At 38.8% G+C, this 21,417-nt stretch overlaps 3 protein-coding genes across 4 annotated transcripts; 1 reads left to right on the top strand and 2 right to left on the bottom strand.

The window, feature by feature from the left end:
* Positions 1 to 53: 53 nt before the first annotated feature.
* Positions 54 to 5,501, bottom strand: LOC121246813 (mitogen-activated protein kinase kinase kinase NPK1). Its single transcript, XM_041145100.1, has 17 exons — positions 4,995 to 5,501; positions 4,856 to 4,897; positions 4,539 to 4,604; positions 4,346 to 4,456; positions 4,144 to 4,224; positions 3,981 to 4,058; positions 3,808 to 3,890; positions 3,192 to 3,273; positions 2,974 to 3,074; positions 2,746 to 2,785; positions 2,484 to 2,540; positions 2,352 to 2,398; positions 2,045 to 2,270; positions 1,714 to 1,950; positions 1,231 to 1,568; positions 1,073 to 1,134; positions 54 to 567 (listed from the first exon to the last, which is right to left on the bottom strand). The coding sequence occupies exons 1-17, from the start codon at positions 5,277 to 5,279 to the stop codon at positions 464 to 466; spliced, it is 2,040 nt and encodes a 679-aa protein (XP_041001034.1). The 5' UTR covers positions 5,280 to 5,501; the 3' UTR covers positions 54 to 463.
* Positions 5,502 to 7,121: 1,620 nt separating this feature from the next.
* On the top strand, positions 7,122 to 16,957 carry LOC121246812 (peroxisomal adenine nucleotide carrier 1-like). Of its 2 annotated transcripts, none has more exons than XM_041145099.1 (5): positions 7,122 to 7,514; positions 15,079 to 15,310; positions 15,714 to 15,860; positions 16,171 to 16,313; positions 16,518 to 16,957. In XM_041145099.1, the coding sequence occupies exons 1-5, from the start codon at positions 7,372 to 7,374 to the stop codon at positions 16,795 to 16,797; spliced, it is 945 nt and encodes a 314-aa protein (XP_041001033.1). In that variant the 5' UTR covers positions 7,122 to 7,371; the 3' UTR covers positions 16,798 to 16,957. The 2 variants fall into 2 exon arrangements, with proteins under 2 accessions (XP_041001033.1, XP_041001032.1); XM_041145098.1 differs by having other exon boundaries at positions 16,153 to 16,313.
* Positions 16,958 to 17,270: 313 nt separating this feature from the next.
* LOC121246810 (uncharacterized GPI-anchored protein At3g06035-like) lies at positions 17,271 to 20,593 on the bottom strand. Its single transcript, XM_041145096.1, has 3 exons — positions 20,279 to 20,593; positions 17,544 to 18,102; positions 17,271 to 17,507 (listed from the first exon to the last, which is right to left on the bottom strand). Exons 1-2 carry the CDS (start codon positions 20,367 to 20,369, stop codon positions 17,597 to 17,599), a joined length of 597 nt encoding a protein of 198 aa, XP_041001030.1. The 5' UTR covers positions 20,370 to 20,593; the 3' UTR covers positions 17,271 to 17,507; positions 17,544 to 17,596.
* Between the last annotated feature and the right edge of the window lie 824 nt (positions 20,594 to 21,417).

Here is a 21,417-nt window from a genome sequence, read left to right as displayed (position 1 = left end):
TCTTGCAATAGTGACAGACAATTACAGTGATTAATAACCATTGGTCGCTTGTCTATAATAAATAGTAAACATCATATATATTATGGAAATAAACTCAAAAAGTTAGTGTGCTCCATATCCCGCAATAACATACACAACCTTTAAAAAAAAAAAAAAAAAATACACAACCTTAATTCGGAGATGGGCATTGGGGGGTAATGAAAATGAAAAGGAAAAAAAAAGGATCATATAAAGATGAGATCCTGTTTATGTGACATTTTGTGCTGAATGACTGGGACAGCGCTGGAAGGTTGCGGGCAGTGCCTGCCATTAACGCAGATTTGGCAATGCGACCACTATGTATTACCAGACACCATTGCACCGGTAATAATACTACTACATACATGACCACTCCCAACGAAAAAAAATCACATTTCTTTTTCCATTGAACAGCAGTATAGATACAGGTGAGAGGTATATGCTATCATTTGCCTGAGAATGCAAAACGTAGCCGCTCCCTCTGTCGATTAAGAATCCGATCATTTGGAGACGATGTCTTCCCTCCTGCACCTGCCTGGCGCAAAATTTCTGCAATATGCACTTTCCATTGTTAACTTTATCCAAGGTTGGTTGAAAAAAAAAACCACGTTCGAGATGAAAAAACCGACTTAGTCTCAGCAGTCTCCAGAGTTCAGGCTAGTTTTGCCCACAAATAATTATTCCAAAACTATATTACAGTGTCAGTATGCACATATATGGTTGTAATGGTTTCTATTCAATGAAGAAGCCGTTTGTAAGAATGTTTCACCTAGAATCGTATTTTAGGTGTCCATCCTTTCTCCTTTCTAGTTCTCTTGGAATTTTCTATCAATTTTCGGTCAAAATCCGGCCAAGAAAAAAAGACTAGAACCCATTCCTTCTCTAGAATACTAATATTTAAAACCCCTGCCAACGATCACAAAAAAATCCTCTCTGCGCTTTCCTTAACAGATTTGTTATCACAACCCTTCTTCTCCTACTCATGTGGATCCAGCAAAAACTCAACAGAAGAGCAGTTAAAGATTATAATCATATGAAGAAAATGTGAACTTGCCTCGCTTCCTCTCAAGCTCTTCATCAAGCTCTTCTTTCCACTTCCTTTGTCTCTCAGAGAAGCTGCCATTGCAGACATTTCCAATCTCTGGTTAAATGATGAGCTAACACAAGTAGAAAACATGAGCTAAAATATGCATCAATTATCATATACTGAACCTTTGAATAATTGATTCCTGCTGAGCATCAAGAAGTAGCTCTTTCCGCTCACTAGGCTGAGGTGTCTGAATTTCCTGTAGGGCTCGATCGTGCACTCTACTAGCATTTAGTTTATTTTTGGTTTGGCTCCCAAGTCTTGTATCATTGGTAGCATCAACAACTGATGAGAGCCTTCTGCTGGGTGCCCAATTGGGTGATCTGCTTTTAGGAGGTAAAGTCAACATATTCAAAGCAATTTCACCATTTGCCATTTGAACTGCACCAGGAGGACTAGCCACATTCATTGTGCTGTAGAACTGTTCATATAGAGGCGTCTGCAGCTTCTTCAGATCTAAAGCCTAATGTTGTTTTACAAAGCAAGTTACCGTATCATATTGCTATCCATGTAAACGTAACAACACACAACATAATGAAGAATGAGAGATTATAACAGAAAGATATCATCAGCCCTTCACAAAAGAAAGATCTCTGAGGACAAGGCACCTTTTCATCCAGGAAGGCTCTAATTTTCGACTCTGTAACTTCATCATCATCCTCAGCAGGAATTGGCCCACGTGGAAATGTGAAGTCATTCTCCGCCTTAACTGATATTCCAGGGCTGCCAGTAGCCTTAGCGGTAGTTTGATTAGGGGATAAGTCCATTCCACTTCTCTCTAGGTCTATACTTCCACCAAGCTTGCAGGGCCAGTCATCAGTAGGCTCGCACATGGGATTGAAACTCTAGTTTAAATGAAAGAGATCTGCCCGTGATTAGTGAAACTAATTATAAGCATCGTAACCACAAGGAGTCAAGGACATGAGAACAGTTCATTACCTTATTTAAATCATCAGATGCTAAAATGGATTTGAGCTTTACCGATGCATCAACCACAAGATCATCTTCATAATCTATTTGGCACATGTCGTCATCACCATTACTTGCTCCCCATGATCCCATTCTTAAGGACTTCAGAGGATACACGGTTGAGCAACTCAGGCTACCCATTTCACAGACATCCTTTAAGCCTGTGCACATTGACCTTCTGATCCCAGTATTCGTGCTGTAACGGCAGTATTGTTTTCATAGTCAACATTTCCAGCAATAATAAAATGTTCCACAAACATCAAATTAAACATCTTACGAGTTCTTAAGATTCATCCCGGGTGTTACCATCTGGCTTCCAGATTCCTGACATAATGAGAATTAAGTATGGGATAAGTTTATCAAAAGAACAAGAATTCAAACTTATATAGCTTACTGCAAATATACCAACCACAACTGAAGTGCAAACTGGCTGAGATTCCCAGTACTCCCCAGTGACAAAGGGATGCTGCAAATTAGCATAAACATCATTATAAGGAAACTACTACTCTGTCTAGGTGAATGTATATATATATATTGACAACAGTAATATTAAGATTCAAAGTGGATAGTTCACACATGCGTACTTATATACTTCGGCATGTAATTATGACGTTTGTATCATTGCTGCTTAATCTATGAACACTTGATACAGAACATTATCTAGAGATTACCTGCAACAAGTCTGATGCAGCGAGCCTTAAGTTAGGTTCCCTGCCATCACAATTTGATTTGTGCATGAGTTACTAAGCAGAAAAGTTGACTGGCAGAAATCATAAGGAATGGACAATTAAATTTACAGCTAAAACTAGACTCAAAGTCTCAGCTACTAATACAACGTGAGTGTGAGGGGAGTGATTAGAAACATAAAAATGGGGGAAAAGCGGAAACAATGGACATACTTCTGTAAACATTTTAACAGAAAATCCTTTGCCTCAGCAGAGAGATGCTCAGGGATGGGTGGATGAGATTTAGTTGTCCCAATATGGAAAAGAGCAGCAACCTGAGAAACATCAAATCTTTTTCTGAAAATTCTTGGGAGAACAAACATTGACTCATGAAATTACAGTCAAACTTGCATAAACTGAGGCAGTAAGTTTATTTAGCATCAAGTGTATACCTCCTGATACTGTTGGCTCCATGGAGGCTTTCCTGTAGCCATCTCAATTACAGTACATCCAACACTCCATATATCAGCAGAGCTAAGAAAACATGTTTCAAAGCTAATGAGGTCCAAATATCATAATTAAGGACTACATGCATACTTTTTTTTTTCTTCCTCCGTTTTTACAGAAAAATGGCAATGAAGAGCCTATACTGCATTAGAGCACAGATATTTTGTCCAAAATGAAGTTTAGAAAAAGAAGGTTTGCAAAGAATTCTTCTCATGCTTCTTAGATTCTAATAAACTTTAATATCAAGACACTTTTTAAAAAGTAAAATAATAGATGAAAAATAATTCAAAAAATTCAAACAAAACCAACTAATTTCAGCAGTGTGCTATATTTTCAATGTTAAAAATAACATGATGATCAACAACAATATGTGCATGTTTTGTTCCAATTACTCGGTGTCCAAATTAACAAACCCTGTTCTGTTATTTCAGATGGTTAAAAGGATTCTTAATATCTATTTTGGAAAGGTATATTGATTGTGAACTACGCCTTTTTAATCTAGGAGTGTCATGACAAAAAAGATTAATATAATTTGGAAAATAGTTTTGTATCTGTTCTTACAAGCTGTGCCCGGTCTGTAGAATGACTTCAGGAGCCATCCAATATGGTGTACCCTTCATTGACTTGGCACCATTTATAGTAGCCTGTAAGGTTATACAAAATCTTTACTTATCCGAAAATTAAATCAATTGAAAGAGTGATATATGATGTGGAGTTTGAAAACAATTGCATACCAACTCAACAACTTTCTTGGATGCACCAAAGTCCGCAAGTTTAATGCAGCCCTTATTATCGACGAGAATGTTTGCACCCTACATGAAACATGCCAATTATGAGCTGAGAAAAACAGAGAGAGAACAAGAAGCTTCGAACCTTTAAGAAGGAAATGGGAGGTACCTTGATGTCCCGATGCATAATTCCATTCTTGTGAAGGTATTCAAGGCCTAACAACAGTTGTTTCGTATACATTCTTATAACCTGTTTGGCAAACAATTTCAAGAAGCAGTGTTAATGATTTAAACACCAGAAACCTCTGCTCAGAAGAACACAAGCACGCACACACCATAAACCTCTAAATGACATGGTAACAGTTACTTACAGACTCAGGGAAGGATCCGAATTTCCCTAAGAGTGATGATATAGATCCACCCGGAACAAATTCCAACAGGATATTCAACGATTCTTCCTCTCTAGCAGTTCCCAAGTATCTCTAAGAGACAACAAAATCAGAAAACACTTGCAAAACAAGAAACTAGATCAATCGCACCAAAAGCACGGAACAGCATACTCACAACAATATTTGGATGAGACAGATTCTTCAGCAGTTTCACTTCCTCCTCCAATTCTCGAATGTGAGCCTATTTAATGAGATTAAAAACAAATCAAATTAGTCAATTGTGAAGTAGAAACCGATTGTCTTAGAATCCAATATAGTTCAAATCAAATACTCTCGTTTGGAAAATTAAACAAAAAATCTTCACAAAGGTACGATATAGTTAGGTAAAATTAGCTTGGCATTTGGAAATGATATTTTTTTTTTTTTTCCAGAAAGAGACAGAATAACGCCACTTACTGCAAAAACATAAATTTATGGATACCAGATCAATACCTGTGTTTTCTCCTTTGAAGCATTGTTCGCCGCAATCGAGACCTATTAAAGAGAACGACCAAAACTTCAACATCAAATCCATAAACCACGCCGCAAAAACCACTTGAATAATTTACATTTAGCATAGGATATGATTGACCTGTTTCACGGCGATCAGCTCTCCAGAGTCAAGGTTCATCCCCATATAGACCCGACCGAACGCACCACACCCTATCAACTCGCCCTTGCGCCACCGGATCGGAGGCGCGTCGTCTTTAGGAACCGGAGGTAGTGCCCGGACCGGCGGCTTCGAGAACAGACCGATTCGAGATTTCCGGAGGCTGGAGCCGATCTTGTCGACCAGGCCACTACCGAACCCTCGATCGTCCCCGCCTGGGGTTCGGAACACCATGGATCGACGAACCGATCCGAGGATGTCCTGCATTGGTTTAAGCGTCCCGGTTCCCGAGGTTTTGTGGATTAGTTGGAGGAGACGTTCGGAGTTCGGAGAGAGGCTGAGGCTAGGGTTCAGTAACGTTTATATTTGGTGTGTGAGACAGGAACAGAGACAGAGATCAAGAGAGAGACGAGTGAGAGTGGAAATTTGAAGGAGGGAAAAGGCGACGAGGATCAGTTTTCAAAAATAAATAAATAACTAAAATGAAATTTCCCGTATGGCTTTTTTTTTTTTTTTTTTTTCCTCTTTCAGTCTTTTGTATTTTTTGTACGTTGGACCTTGGTTTCCTTAAACGAACTACTACTAGTACTTGATTAAAAATAAATAAGTAAATAGGATTTAGATTTTTTGGCCTTTTATTAAATTATTATAGAACATAAATGAAATTTAAAGAAATATTTTAAAGAAGAAAATTAAAAGATAAATTACACACTTCATTGATTTTTGTATAGAATAAAAGAATATCAAAACCAAAAGTTACTCAGTTTCTACCAATATTCCAATTCCGTCGAATTAAATGATTTTTTAAAATTAGAAGATGTATTTTTATCGTGTAAAATGTATTTTTTTTAACTTAATAAACTATAATAGTTTTTAAAATAATTATTATTTTTAAAAAAGATATATAACAACATTTTTTACCGGCCCCCTTTTTTATACCATATAAATATTTTGTGTCCCTATCTGAAAACTGTTTTAATGGCAGTTTTATAATTTTTTTTAAGTTTGGATGACATTTTCGTAATTCTAAAATTTAAAAGGTATTTATACATTTTTATTTTTTTTAACTTTAAATATATCTAGTCATTCTTCCTTTTTTAAATATTATTATTTTTTATAATTTCTCTTGATCTTTTTTTTTTCTTTGTCTCAACTTAAGTCTGTAATTTTTTTAATACCAACATCTATACTTTTTTTAATATTTTCAATGTATATTTATTTTATAAACGATAAATTCTTCCATATATTTACACATACATGATACACAGATAACATCTATTTATTCTATCAATTATCTGTTTATATATACATATAAAATTAATCTCAAAACTACACATCATAACATAGCGATATCGAAATATTCTATTTTAATGCATAAAACAGAATAATCATCTAAATGGATTTAAAACAATGTTGTTGACGAGTCGTCAACAACATGACACGTATTTCTAATTCATGCATTATGCGTACACAGAACATTTTTGTTTCAAAATAGTCTAGTTCAATCTAATTCTATGAAAATTGAAAAGGAATAGGATTATAATTTTTAATAATTTAAAAGTAATAGACGAAATTAATAAATTTGGAGTTATTGCAATTATATGATAAATTGACAGAGGCTTTTGTGCATTTATTTTTTAATTTTTTCACTATACTATTTTCTTTTAAAAAGACCAAGTATACACTCACTTATAGGTAAAATGATAAATTTATAACTATTCTATGAATATTTTACAATTTTGTTTAAAATAAAGGTTAGTCATATAAAATTGAAATTATTTTTAATAAAATATTATTATATTAATTAATTTAAAATAATTATAAATATATAATTATCGGTACAAACTTGCTAAGGTTAATTGAATTAATAGATAGTTTTAAAATTTAAGTCTAAGGTAGATTTCGTCTTGTCACAAGAGAATATATACATGTATTACAATCATAAAAAAAATATTATAAAATTAAATTTATAAATTAAAATAATTTTATATAATATGTTAAATCTATTTTAAAATAAAAATAATTTTACAAATCAACTTAATATATGAAATCACGCCAATTTGCTTTTCTCGTATGCTATTCGTTTATACATGTAGTATCAGCTGTTAAAAGCCGTTAAAACGATCAGGGAGAGAGAGAAAGTGCCATCCCGTTGAAAGTTTCCGACTTTCCGATTCCCAAAGAGATACGCAACAGTGAATCCAACCAATTTTGTATGCGGCTGCGTCAGTTGCTCCTTTTCTTCTGCTCTGCAGATTACAATTATTATAGCATGCCCAGCTCTCAACTTCATTGATGCGTGCGCCTCCTCGATCTCCTAGCTTCGTTTTTCATTCCTCTGATTATATGTGCCTTAAAGATGGGCTTTGATCTGGAGTCTTTGTCGGAGGCCACATCGGGGGCCATTGGAGCTCTGGTTAGCACCACCGTCTTGTACCCTCTCGATACCTGTAAGACCAAGTATCAAGCCGAAGTTCGAACTCACCATCAGCAGAAGTACAGGTCAATTCTTTTCCCTTTTCTGTTTTCCTTTTGTCCTCTGGGTCATCTAGGTATATGTTTATTTGTTTCATATTTGGTTTTGCTTATTTTCATGTTTTCGTTTAATGTGATTAGTTTCCTTGCACCTGTTTGCGGAATTTTCTTTCTTTCTTTTTTCCCCTGTACTAGGCCTCTTTGCTTAATTATTTTTCACTTATCTGTGATTGATTTCCCAGCAGTTCAGGACTTTGTTCCTCAAATATCTACTGGGCATGTGACGGCAATTCATACTCATTAGATATTTTTAGAACTATGGTCTGTGGGTATGGTGGTTAAACTGACTTAAATCTTGATAAGATTAATATTGGGATGACACGGTGCAGAGTGACAATGATCCAAGGAAAGTGGTAAAATCTGCTGTGTTACTATGATCAATATGCCTCTTAGCGTCGGTTCCTACTTTTTGTAGTTTTTGTGGTGGTATTTTTGTTGATTTTGTGAACGGTTGAGCATTTTGTTTGTTTGTTATTGCTGGAATTGTTAGCATAATCCCTTCTTTCTTTTCAGAGAGTGAGAAAGAGAGTGTGAGGGAGGGTTCCCTGGGGTGAAGAAGTCCACAGCATTGCCAGTTTCTGTATATAGTTGAAGTTAAACATTGGGGAAAAGAAACTGAACAATTTCAAGTTCGGTTGGTTTGTCAAAGACGCGTGTAATTCATTAAAAGAACCTTAAAGCGCATTAGCATACCCTGGAAGCAAAAATATTTGCTGCATTGTTGTTACTTGTATACATTATAAAGAATCTTGTTGAGTATTTGGAGTCTGGTCCACGGCACTTGAGCGGAGCGTCTAGCCGCTCGAGCGAATACAAGTCAGAGAGCTTCGCTCAAAGATAGCTCGACAGACCGCTCAAGCAAAGGCAAGCAGAGAGCTTCGCTCGACACCGCTCGACACACAGCTCAAGCGGAGGGAAGTCAGAGAGCTTCTCTTGAGGAGCCACTCGACACATGGGTCAAGCGGAGGGAAGTCAGAGAGCTTCGCTTAAGGAGCCGCTCGACACATGGCTCGAGCAGTTGCGGGAAATAGGTTCGCTCGATGCGGGCTCGACACGCCGCTCGAGCGAACATCACTAATTCTGCTGAATTTAGGGTTTCCGCCACATAACATATATATAGTGATATTTTATGGCTTGTACGGTATGAGAGTGAACAGTAGCCGTTCTACATATATTGTATTGTGATTCCTCAAGTAATACAAATCTTCTGCAGCTCCTGTAGACGTAGGCAATTTGCCGAACCACGTAAATACTGTGTCGTGTGTGATTGCTTGTTTTCCCATGTTTGAATTTACTTTATTGTCATCGTTTTTTACACAACAATTGGTATCAAGAGCCAAGGTTCGGGTCTAAGAAAAAACGATGGCTGGAGAGGAAGTGAAGGTATCGGGGATCGAGAAGTTTGATGGCACGGATTATGGATACTGGAGGATGCAGATAGAGGATTACCTCTATGGGAATAAACTTCATCTTCCATTGTTGGGGAAGAAGCCAGACAGCATGTCAGTTGCTGATTGGACCCTGTTGGATCGACAGGTCCTGGGGGTTATCCGATTAACCCTGTCGAGATCCGTTGCTCACAACGTTATCAAGGAGAAGACGACTGCGGATCTCATAGCGGCTTTGTCAGGTATGTATGAAAAGCCGTCAGCAAATAACAAGGTACATCTGATGAAAAAGCTATTTAATTTGAAGATGGCAGATGGTACATCTATTGCACAACATCTGAATGATTTTAATACTATCACAAATCAATTGTCGTCTGTTGAAATTGAATTTGATGATGAGATACGTGCATTGATACTATTGGCATCACTGTCAAATAGTTGGGAAGCCATGAGAATGGCTGTTAGTAATTCTGCCGGTAAGTCAAAGTTGTAATATGATGATATTCGTGATTTGATTTTGGCTGAGGAGGTGCGCAGGAAAGATTCAGGCGAGACCTCAGGTTCGAGTTCAGCATTGAATGTTGACTCTAGGGGGAGAGCACAAGACAGGAACTCAAACAGAGGCAGATCAAAATCAAAGAACAGGGGCAAGAGCAAGTCAAGGCCTGGCCAGCAGGCAACTTGTTGGAATTGTGGCAAAGCTGGCCACATAAAGAAGAATTGCAGAAATCCAAAGAAGACCGAGAATGATAGTACTAATGCGGTAACTGAAGAAGTACAGGATGCACTATTACTTGCAGTTCATAGTCCAGTTGATGACTGGATACTTGATTCAGGGGCTTCCTTCCATACATATTCCCATCGGGAGATAATGCAGAATTATGTTACAGGTAATTTTGGAAATGTGTATTTGGCTGATGGAGAGGCTTTGAATGTTGTAGCGATGGGAGATATTGATATTGCTCTTCCTAACAAGAACAAATGAACCTTACAAAAGGTCAGACACATTCTTGAGTTGAAGAAGAATCTCATTTCTATTGGGCAGCTTGATGATTGTGGACATTCAGTGGTGTTTTCAAATAGCACCTGGAAGGTCACCAAAGGGGCATTGGTACTGGCTCGAGGTAAGAAAACTGGTACACTTTATATGACTACTGGTTTGGATAACACTATTGTTGCTACCGTTGCAGAGAGCACAGCAGATTTGTGGCATTGTAGGCTTGGCCATATGAGTCAAAAGGGCATGAAAGAACTTCTGTCTAGAGGCAAGCTACCAGAACTGAAGTCAGTTGATCTCAGTATGTGTGAGAGTTGCATTATGGGGAAACAGAAGAAGGTCAGTTTCTTGAAGAGTGGCAGAACACTAAAGTCAGAGAGACTAGATCTTGTGCACACTAATGTGTGGGGACCTTCCCCAGTAGCATCTCTTGGAGGTTCTCAAACTATGTTACATTCATTGATGACCACAGCAGGAAGGTATGAGTCTATTTTTTTAAACACAAATCTGATGTAGTTAATGTGTTCAAAATTTGGAAAGCCATGGTTGAGACAGAGACAGACTTGAAGTTGAAATGCTTAAAGTATGATAATGGTGGTGAGTATATTGATGGTGGGTTCAAGGGGTATTGTGCTACTCAGGGTATCAGAATGGAGAAGACCATTCCTGGGACACCACAGCAAAATAGAGTTGCTGAGCACATGAACAGAACCATAAATGAGCGTGCTAGAAGCATGAGGCTGCATGCTGGCTTACCACCTACTTTCTGGGCAGATGCAGTTAGCACTGCAGTATACTTGATAAACAGATGGCCATCAGTTCCATTGGATTGTGGATTGCCTGAGGAGGCTTGGAGAGGGAAAGAGGTCAAATTTTTTCATCTTAAAATCTTTGGCTGTCTTTCTTATGTTCTTATTGATTCTGATGCTCGTAGTAAGCTTGAGGCTAAGTCAAGGAAATGTTATTTCATTAGCTATGGAGACGAGGCATTTGGCTATCGTTTCTGGGATGATTAGGGTCGGAAAATTAAAAGAAGCAGGAATGTGATCTTCAATGAGAAGATTATGTACAAGGACAAGTCTAGCACAGTTGCTGAAGCAGTTCCTCAGGAGTTTGACTTTGTGAGTTTGGATGATCTACCAGAGGTCACAGTGCAGTGTAGGGAAATGAGTGACGGGGAGAGTGGGCACAGTGCACCCATTCCTATTATTCCGCAATCAGATCCAGCGCCGTCCACTCCTACAGCTGCAGTTCGTAGGTCAATTAGGACTATTCGTCCTCCATAGCGTTTCTCACCTACTTTGAATTATATTCTATTGACAGATGGTAGAGAACTGCAGAGTTATCAAGAAACCTTGCAAAATGAAAATTCTAGCAAGTGGGAGTTGGCCATGAAGGATGAGATGGATTCCTTATTAGGGAATTAGACATGGGAGTTGACAGAACTTCCATCAGGGAAGAAGGCTTTATACAACAAGTGGGTGTACCGGATAAAAACTGAGCATGATGGCAGTAAGAGATACAAGGCCAGACTTGTTGTAAAAGGCTTTCAGCAAAAATAGGGCATTGATTACTCTGAGATCTTTTCACATGTGGTAAAGATCACAACCATCAGGTTAGTTTTGGCTATGGTTGCTATTGAAGATCTATTTCTTGAGCAGCTAGATGTGAAGACAGCTTTTTTTCATGGAGATCTTGAAGAAGACATCTACATGCACCAACCTGAGGGGTTTGTGGTACAGGGAAAGGAAGGTTCAGTTTGCAGACTGAAGAAGAGCTTGTATGACCTGAAACAAGCTCCTAGACAGTGATATAAGAAGTTTTACAGTTTCATGTGCAGTGCAGGGTACATCAGATGTCAGGCAGATCACTGCTGCTATGTCAGGCAGTTTGACAATTCTTACATTATTTTGTTGCTATATGTGGATGACATGCTTATTGCAGGGGCAAATATTGATGAGATCAATAATCTGAAGAAGCAGATGTCAGAGCATTTTGCAATGAAGGATTTAGGAGCTGCAAAGCAAATCCTTGGCATGAAAATTGTCAAAGACAGAGTCAGAGGCACGTTGAGACTCTCACAGGCTGAGTATGTGAAAAAGGTACTCAACCGGTTCAATATGGACAAGGCCAAGTCCGTTGGCACACCCTTGGGTAGTCACTTTAGACTCAGCAAGGATCAGGCACCAAAGTCAGAAGAGGAACAAGACTATATGAGTAAGGTCCCTTATGCCTCAGCTATTGGTTCACTTATGTATGCTATGTTTTGCACTAGACCAGATATTGTCCATGCAGTGGGAGTTGTGAGTAGATACATGAGTAACCCTGGAAAACAACATTAGGAAGCAGTGAAGTGGATTTTGAGGTACCTAAAAGGCTCCTCAGAAACGTGCTTGTGTTTCTCAGGAGAGGGCTTAGAGGTGCAAGGCTATGTTGATGCTGATTTAGCTGGAGATACTGATAGCAGAAAAAGTACCACAGGGTTTGTTTACACTCTGGATGGTACTGCAGTTTCATGGGGTTCCAATCTACAGAAGACAGTTTCTTTGTCTACTATAGAAGCTAAGTATATTGCAGTTTCAGAAGCTGCAAAGGAGATGGTTTGGATACAGGGCTTTTTGGAGGAATTGGGTAAAAAGAATCAGAAGGGCATTCTCTACAGTGACAGCCAGAGTGTCATATTCCTTGCCAAGAATCCAGCATTTCATTCCAGGACTAAACACATTCAAATCAGGTATCACTATATACGATCATTGTTAGATGATGAACAGTTGCTACTTGAGAAAATTTGTGGAAGTAAGAACCCTGCTGATATGTTGACAAAGGGTGTTACACTTGAGAAACTGAAGTTGTGCGCAACTTCAGTTGGTCTTCTTGCATGAAGACAGGAGCTGTGAGTTGCAGAGGTGGAGGATATCATGTTTGAGGCAGAGGGCGATACTATAGGTGTACCAGTCTCCAAGTGGGAGAATTGTTGAGTATTTGGAGTCTGGTCCACGGCGCTCGAGCGGAGCGTCTAGCCGCTCGAGCAAATACAAGTCAGAGAGCTTCGCTCAAAGATAGCTCGACAGACCGCTCAAGCAAAGGCACGTTAGAGAGCTTCGCTCGACACCGCTCGACACACAGCTCGAGCAGAAGGAAGTCAGAGAGCTTCGCTTGTGGAGCCGCTCAACACATGGCTCGAGCGGAGGGAAGTCAGAGAGCTTCGCTTGAGGAGCCGCTCGACACATGGCTCGAGCAGTTGCGGGAAACAGGTTCGCTTGATGCGGGCTCGACACGCCGCTCGAGCGAACATCACTAATTCTGCTGAATTTAGGGTTTCCGCCACATAACATATATATAGTGATATTTTATGGCTTGTACGGTATGAGAGTGAACAGTAGCCGTTCTACATACATTGTATTGTGATTCCTCAAGTAATACAAATCCTCTGCAGCTCCCGTGGACGTAGGCAATTTGTCGAACCACTTAAATATTGTGTCGTGTGTGATTGCTTGTTTTCCCGTGTTTGAATTTACTTTATTGTCATCGTTTTTTACACAACAAATCTAAATTTGAGCGAACAGCATGTAGCGATCTGCTGGGGCTTATAGTTTAATTGGTTGAAACGTATAGCTCATAATGGTCATATTGTAGGTTCAAGCACGCCCTACCACCCCCTTCTCTTCACCTAATACAAGGCGGTCAAATTCCCCACCACCCTACAGATCTCAATCTAGTCATATGTAATTCAAATGAGAGTATGTTTGTCTCATTTATAATAACTGTGGGGATAATGGTCATCCAAATAAAAGATACTAAAGGGTAATTATAATGTTAGGCCACGATGACGGGGTAGGCCCAATCCAAAGTACCAAGAAGGAGCTGATGTGGTTGCTATCACATGCAAGAATGAGTTTGAAGTTTGAACACGGAAGGCACACATGGTGAAGAAATTGCAATAGGAAGGCAGTTACCGAAAAGGAAGGGGAGCTCTAAGTGATTGAAGCTGCACGATAACGATCTCCATCCAGAATTAGTTCAATGTGGAGCAGTTTAGCAGTGGTGGGACATGTAAATATTGTTATCTTATCATGTAACATGTCTTATGTTTGGTAAATGCGTCGATCCGTAGGAGTACAGATGCAAAATGTTGTTAATTGGCATTCTGTAAATAGGGGCGGCTTTTAATTTATTAGGGAGGAAGAGTTTTTATTTGTACTGAGGTTTGACTTCCCCAAAAAGTAGTAGTTCAGTGAAATCCATTTCATTGTTAGTAATATTTGATTGGACCTATAATTGGTATCAAAAAAAGGATCACATTATGAGTTCAAGTCACAAAGGGGGCGACTTATGGCTAAATTAAAATGTCTTGATACTATGCATAAACATGGTGTTAAGTTATACTAATAAATGAGTGAAGCAACCAAAAGAATAATGGTTACTTGTATTATTGATTAATCCTTTTGGAGTATAGGTCCAAATGACTTGGGCTTTCTTTGAGGCATTACAAATGGTATTAGAGTCTATTTCAACCAGAAATGTTTCTGTGGGACTTGAGTTGTGTCACCTACAATGAACTTGCCCAACGAGGACGTCGAGAGTTTAAGAGGGGGAGATTGTGATACCACATATGCATGATAAGGGCAGCTGGTGTATTGGATTTTATATTACTTGGGAATGTGAAATTATTACCCTTTATAATGGTTCCAATGAGATTCCAAGTATATCATTGACTAATTCTTTTGGAATATAGGTCTAGATAGCTTGGGCCTTCCTTGAGACGTTACACTACCATTAGGTCAATGTCGATAGAGTGGGTCGTTGTGGATATCGGATTCGAAAACGTGGTGGAATGTTATAATCCCAAGGGTTAAAGACTTAAACCAAATTAGTATTCAATAGTTTTAGGGATTTTAGATTAATGGTTCCGCCTTTAATAAAAAATAAAAAAAGAATCAGATTGAACTTGTCATCTTAAACAACAGAAAAGAAGCATAGTTGACTTTTGCAATGAGTTTGTGCATCCAATGTTTCATCATATATGAACTTCTGTCTTCTCAGTTTAAACTTTTCAACAGTGTATTCAGTAGCAGTATTCAATGGCTAATCCATATGGCCCATACGTCAAATAAAATTATTCATATAATTCCTCTGGCGTGTGCAGGAATATTTCTGATGTTTTATGGGAAGCAATTTCTACCCGACAGGTGCTTTCATTATACCAGGGCCTTGGGACAAAGAACCTGCAGTCCTTTGTTTCACAGTTCTTTTACTTCTATGGATACAGCTTCTTCAAAAGGTTGTACTTGGAGAAAAGTGGAAACAAAACCATCGGAACAAGAGCAAATTTGATTATTGCTGCTGCTGCTGGGGCTTGTACGGTAATAGTGACACAGGTGAATTACATATTGACCCTTTTCTTTTCATAAGAAAACATCTTTAGTTGTATTTTCTGATTAAGTTTCCTGTTGAGGGGTTCTTATAAGTTACCTGGTGCTTGAACTTTGTTCACTGAGCTCTCAAAGTGAGTCAGATCAATGTCGCAGACATATGGCATGCATGTTGGGCGGCTACATTGACATGGGGCCGTCAAACACTACATGGAAAGAAGATTTATTTTGTGATTTTCCCTAAAATTGGGTGACTGAATATACTATGAAGGGGAGTAATTGCAAGTCTGTGATCCTCACCTATTAAAAGATTTGATAAAAATACAAAGCTATTAATGACAAAATACATCTTTGCTGTAGTTCCGATCCTCAATGGTTAGATGTTCTAATCTCTGGTTTTACCTTACAGCCCTTGGATACAGCATCCTCGAGGATGCAGACAAGTGAGTTTGGAAAAGCCAAAGGACTTTGGAAGACTCTTTCGGAGACCACTTGGAGCGAGGCATTTGATGGTCTTGGCATTTCTCTTCTTTTGACATCAAACCCGTCTATCCAGGTAATTGAGTGTGCAGTCCAGTATAAAGGTCGGATGCATGGCTCTTGTGTGAATTATGGTTATGGCTCTCGTGAATTATGGTTGGTTTCACTGTCTCGTGTGAATTATTGGTTATGACAAGTATAATATTTGTTTCTTTCTGAGAGTTTTGATGGGGATAGACCGATGACCGTGACACCTATTCTTGGCCATATGATTTAAGTTTTGATGTGATATTGAGTACTAGGAATATTTTACTTGAGTCTCGAGATATGACAAATTAAGCTGAAACTAGAACATGTGTGTTGCACAGTACACCGTATTTGACCAGCTGAAACAGAGGCTGCTAATGGGGAAGCCGAGCCCTAAAACAGGAACAGAGTCATCCCCAGAAGCTCTTTCTGCCTTCTCTGCTTTTGTGCTGGGTGCAGTTTCAAAGTGTGTCGCTACCTGCTTGACTTACCCGGCTATCAGGTGGATGATTAATTCGCTCATTGTTTCTCGACAATTTGTACACCTCATGCTGATCATTTTTATTTTTTAACAAAAGTTTCACTTAAAAAACTCAACATTTCATAAATTTTTACAAGAAAAAACGGCAGATCTGACAAGAGAATATGCATTACACTTATGTGCGCCTCTTTACTACTTCATTAAAACCTTTTTAACTGCCAACAGGTGTAAGGTCATGATTCAGGCTGCAGAGTCGGATGAAGATGAAAACCAAGAAGCTGAACAAAAAACCCAGAAGACAGTTTCAGGTGCACTCTATGCCATTTGGAAAAGAGAAGGCATACTGGGTTTCTTCAAAGGATTAAATGCCCAAATACTTAAGACAGTGCTAAGCTCGGCGTTGCTTTTGATGATAAAGGAGAAGATCACAAAGACAACATGGGTCCTAATGTTTGCACTTAGAAGGTATCTGTTTGTCACCCGCGCCAGACTAAAGAACACTTAGATCAGTCACGAGAGTGAAACCTACAAGGCTATATGCATGGAAGCCTCATAAATGAAGAGGATCCAGTGGATTTTTTAATGGTCCAATATAAATTTGTAGAACAGGGGGATTTTCTATACCGTTCAATAATGTTATCATGTTTAAGGGCGTCTTAATCGAAGTACGATATTCATGTGGTTTTGTCTACTAGCAGCATGTTACACCATTTATGCACAGGATGAGCACGCTTAACATTTGCCCCTCCATTCACCCCGGTTTACATTGGGATTGAGAAAATAACTAATTGACAGATTCAATTTGGGGGAAATAAATGAAGGAAAACTGGGAATGGGATTGTCAATAGTGAGAAATATAGTCCGTAATGAAGATAATTTAAGTATTGGGGTCAACTCTGTGGCCAAGTAAAGCATTAAGGAATTAGATCAGTAGAAGCCGAGAAAAAATAAGTTTAACTCAAAAAGTTTTCAAAAAACGGATCAAAAGCCATAACGCCAAATTACATTGATAAACTGCAATGAATAAGTTGTAGATTCTCCAAGTCTCATCTCATAAAACCCAGAAGTGCATGACTCAACAACAACAATGACAACAACAAATCTGCTCCCTTCAAATAGTCCTGTCAAACATTCTACTATCTATCACAGGAAGGCAGGTCAACCAATGAAGGAATGGATTCATATTTTCCCCACCAAATAGGTTGTATTCAGTAAACACCCCACCCCCCCCCCCCCCCCCCCCCCCCCCCCCCCCCCCCCCAATATCTCTCTATATTGGAAAAGTGAAAGACTCACAGCATAGTTTACAACAGCAAAATAGAACCCATCAGGAAAAACAGCAAGTGGCAGATCAAACCAATTCTGGAAACCAAACCGGCTGCACTAGTTGAAGGGGCAAAGCTTCCTGTGGATGTGCTTGTTGTAAGCACAACAACGATCCAATTACCTTTAGAGTCAATCCCGGCTCCTGTATACTTAGTGTCATTGAGATTTCCCGAGTACTGGGACTTAGTGAAGTTAGACAGGACAAGACTTGGCTCTAAGTTGGGTACGCAAGAAGGCATTATAGCCCCATCCTGTGTGTTGGAGACATTCAAATGGCATTTGGCTAAAAGTACAGGGTAGTCAGAGAATTGAGGTTCAGTGCCCGGTACAGTGTTGGAACCTGTGGTGTTTGTACAGGGTTGATTCCTGAATTGGTCAGCTATTTCTTCAGCAAGGCACTCTGCATTATCGTTAGTGGATAGAACTGTCAGGTTCAAGGATGCTCGATAGCTGTTGATGCCTTGGAAAAGATTATCTTCCTCATCTGCAGGAAAATGGTGAGGATAGGAAGTTCAGTGTCCGGAGGGAGAGAGAGAGAGAGAGAGAGAGAGAGAGAGAGAGAGATCCGTGATTATGACACTCTATGGCCAGTCAATTATGTATTTTTCAAGCAAAAGCGCTGTTAGAATTTACTGTCTTCATATCTATAACATTAGTTGCATTGAAAACTTCTCAACTGCAGTTCTCTGCTACTCATGCATTTTTTTTGGAGAAACAAATCTATTATAAATGTTTGGCATTTTTTTGGGGTGTGTAATGATGTGGCATACTGTGAACTGGAAGCAATGTAGAGTGATGACCAATATGCCTAAAGGAGGAGCTAAACCAAAAACAATCATAGGTCTCTAAAGCAAAATAATAATGAGAACGGCAAGCTTAAGTAAGCTCAGCTGGAAACCAGTTTAACTTATTAACATTTTTTCCACAAGGCTATGCTTCCATGAAAACGCACCTTTGCTGCAAGATCAAGCAACAGTTTTTTTTAATAAGTTGATCGAGCAGCAGTTTGACCAACATAAGTTTTGATAGAATTTCAAGTCCTCCCACCAGGGCGTAATTGCATCTAAACCAATTATATTCCTGGGTCAGGCAAGAAGTGTACTAAACAGCCTATTCCATTTTGTCCTTTAGAGAAGCAGTTTCACATTAGATTAGCACTGGAAATGTGTTTCCAGAGAGCAAGGAAACACATTTTGAATCAAGTATTTTGTAATCTTTGCATGGTAGAACTTTTTCCTTTTCCAGACAGGGTGAGTTGGTGAAGTATGAAAAATCATATTCTATATATTTTGTTACAACTTGAAAATCCAAGATTTTTCAAAAAACACGAAACCATTTGAATTTTGCATTCCAATAGATTGTGATATAGCATATCTAAACGAGCAACTCAGACCCTATTTCTCACCCTGTTCTTAGGCTATCGAGAGATGTTACTTGGACTGGCAGCTTGCCTTTTGACTATTGGTACCAGTCCATTTCATTGTGGTAATTCACAAGTTACAATTGACATTATCACACCCAAGCAAGGGATGCACTATCATCATTCCCACCCCAATTCCCCACCAAAATGGGGGGAAAAGGCAGAAGCATTGCTTTCGAAAACTCTGATAATTTAAATGGTAAGCAGGAAAATTGTTCTTTTACCTATAAAAAAAATGGTAAGAGGGAAAATAGTGCTATGGAGTAGTCATACGACGAGATTCCAGTTATGAAAGAAAGTTGATGTCAATATCTCACAACATTGTGAATGGGGCATTTCCAGATTACAGGAAGCAAGTCCCATGTATTAGTCCTGTGAGGCCTTCCCTTGTCACAATCACATACGTTAAGTTTCTCCTTTTGCCTTCCTAGGGCCTTGGCATCTAATTTTATGATTTCAGCAATTCCAACGCTCTAAACTACCACTTTCCATTGAGTATAACGACCAATGGATACTGTGAGGCAAGAACGGAATAGGTAACATAGAAAAAACAAACGTGATGACCTAAGATTTAATTCCACAAAGTGCAGACTAACGATATATTTTCCAAAAAATAAAAATAAAGTGGAGATAAACCATATATTAATTAATTTTTGAGATGCAGTTAATCGGGTAACAATAGAAAAATCATCTGAAAAGGGTCAGAGTGTGCATTTTCCCGTGGTCTTAAAGGACACTATCCATCAGTAAATCAAATGTATCTCTAACATGACTAAAACAACATTTAATCTAGATCACCTCAGATCTCTGGCACAAGTAAGCATAAGCCTCCATGAACCGGTTCTACTATTGCATATAAATATCGAAGCATATAAGACATAGCTTTCACACAAAAAAAAAAAAAAAAAAAAAAAAAAAACAAGCAAAGCGTACAAATTACCAACACCAATTTGCAAAAACCAAAATAACATAGAACCAGGATCTAAACCATGATCAATCGGTAATAATCAGATCTCATGGGCATTGGGTTCTCAAGACAATGAAAGCTTTCATAACAAAATATTTAAAGCTGCTGAATCCTAAATCTCATATCATGGAACTGATTCAACATGAGGGACCACAGTTTTAGTCAGTAGCCTCGAATGAGAAGATGTTATCCAAATAATAAATGCATAATAGAACGAAACCCATCTATAGAAGTTTACAGAAACAGATTAATATTGATAAAAGAGGTGCTTACCATCACATTTGACAGGGTGATTCAGCAAGAGAATGGAGGAAAGAATCAGAGGGAGGAATAGAAGGCAAAGAGGTGAGGACGCCATTGGCATTGTGGCAGAAAACGGGTGGTTGGAGAGGGTGGGGGGTTTCGATTTCGAACAAGTAGCAAAGCAAGCAGTAGAAAGTATAGCTTTGTATAGTGTGATTTCCTTGCTGTTTCTTTAAGCAGAAGCTAGCTACGGAGCAGACGAGCAGTCGTCGATGCAGACGCGCTAACTGAATCAGACGACGACGTGTCGGTGCACTCTCGAGGGTTGGAAGGTCACTTTTCAATATTTCCTCAACGACTCTTTAAAATTAATTACTACAGTTTTAATTGTGGGTTTCTTCGCGAAGGGAAAAACTTCCCCGGTCGGTCTGATTTCTTCAAATAATAGCCCTTCAATAGGTGTTTACCACGTAGAGCTCTCATTTTTCAACTCATATGTCTACATAACAACTGATAAACGTTGTAATAGTGTACACTTTATACTTACTATATGGCTGCTTTTAGTTCTCTATTTTTTTATTTTAGATATAGGAGATGTGTGGTTTAGATGATGTCACATCATGTGTACAAAATAGTTACTCCTAACAGTAACTTCTATCTATATTTATTCAAAAAAAATTTCTTGATCCCTCCTTTTGATCTGTGCCCCCCCCTTTCTCTTCTCCTCGAAGCCCCCTTACTCTCTCCCTCTCCGTTTGGCACTCACCCTCTCCCAGTGAAAAAATCTTCGTCAAACTCCTTAATCCCAAGTTGTGACTCTCCTCCTCTCTCTAAAAAAAAAATGCTCACAATCCAAAAAAACTGAGGGTGTAAGAAGAAGAATGGTAAAAATTACCTAAGACAATGAAAGGAACAGAGTGAGCAAGCAGGACTAGACTGAGCGTGCAGACGAAGACAAGGACAACTGGCGGTGGTACAGAAGCCATTAGTGTTTGCAGCATCAGAATCTTTGTCGGAAATATATGAGGTTTGATTCCCTAGTTGTGGTGATAGAGGATTTACAGGTTGGAGGTAATGTGTTAGAAGTTAGAACTCTACAAATAGAGAGTGAGATTAGCTCAGGAGTCTGGAAACAATGTGCAAACTCCAACTACCCTTCCAACAAAGAA

This window comes from Juglans microcarpa x Juglans regia, chromosome 1S (genome assembly GCF_004785595.1).
Source record: "Juglans microcarpa x Juglans regia isolate MS1-56 chromosome 1S, Jm3101_v1.0, whole genome shotgun sequence".
Lineage (NCBI taxonomy): Eukaryota > Viridiplantae > Streptophyta > Magnoliopsida > Fagales > Juglandaceae > Juglans > Juglans microcarpa x Juglans regia.
Note: the sequence above shows the minus strand (reverse complement) of the source record. Positions and strands in the feature narration are given on the sequence as shown.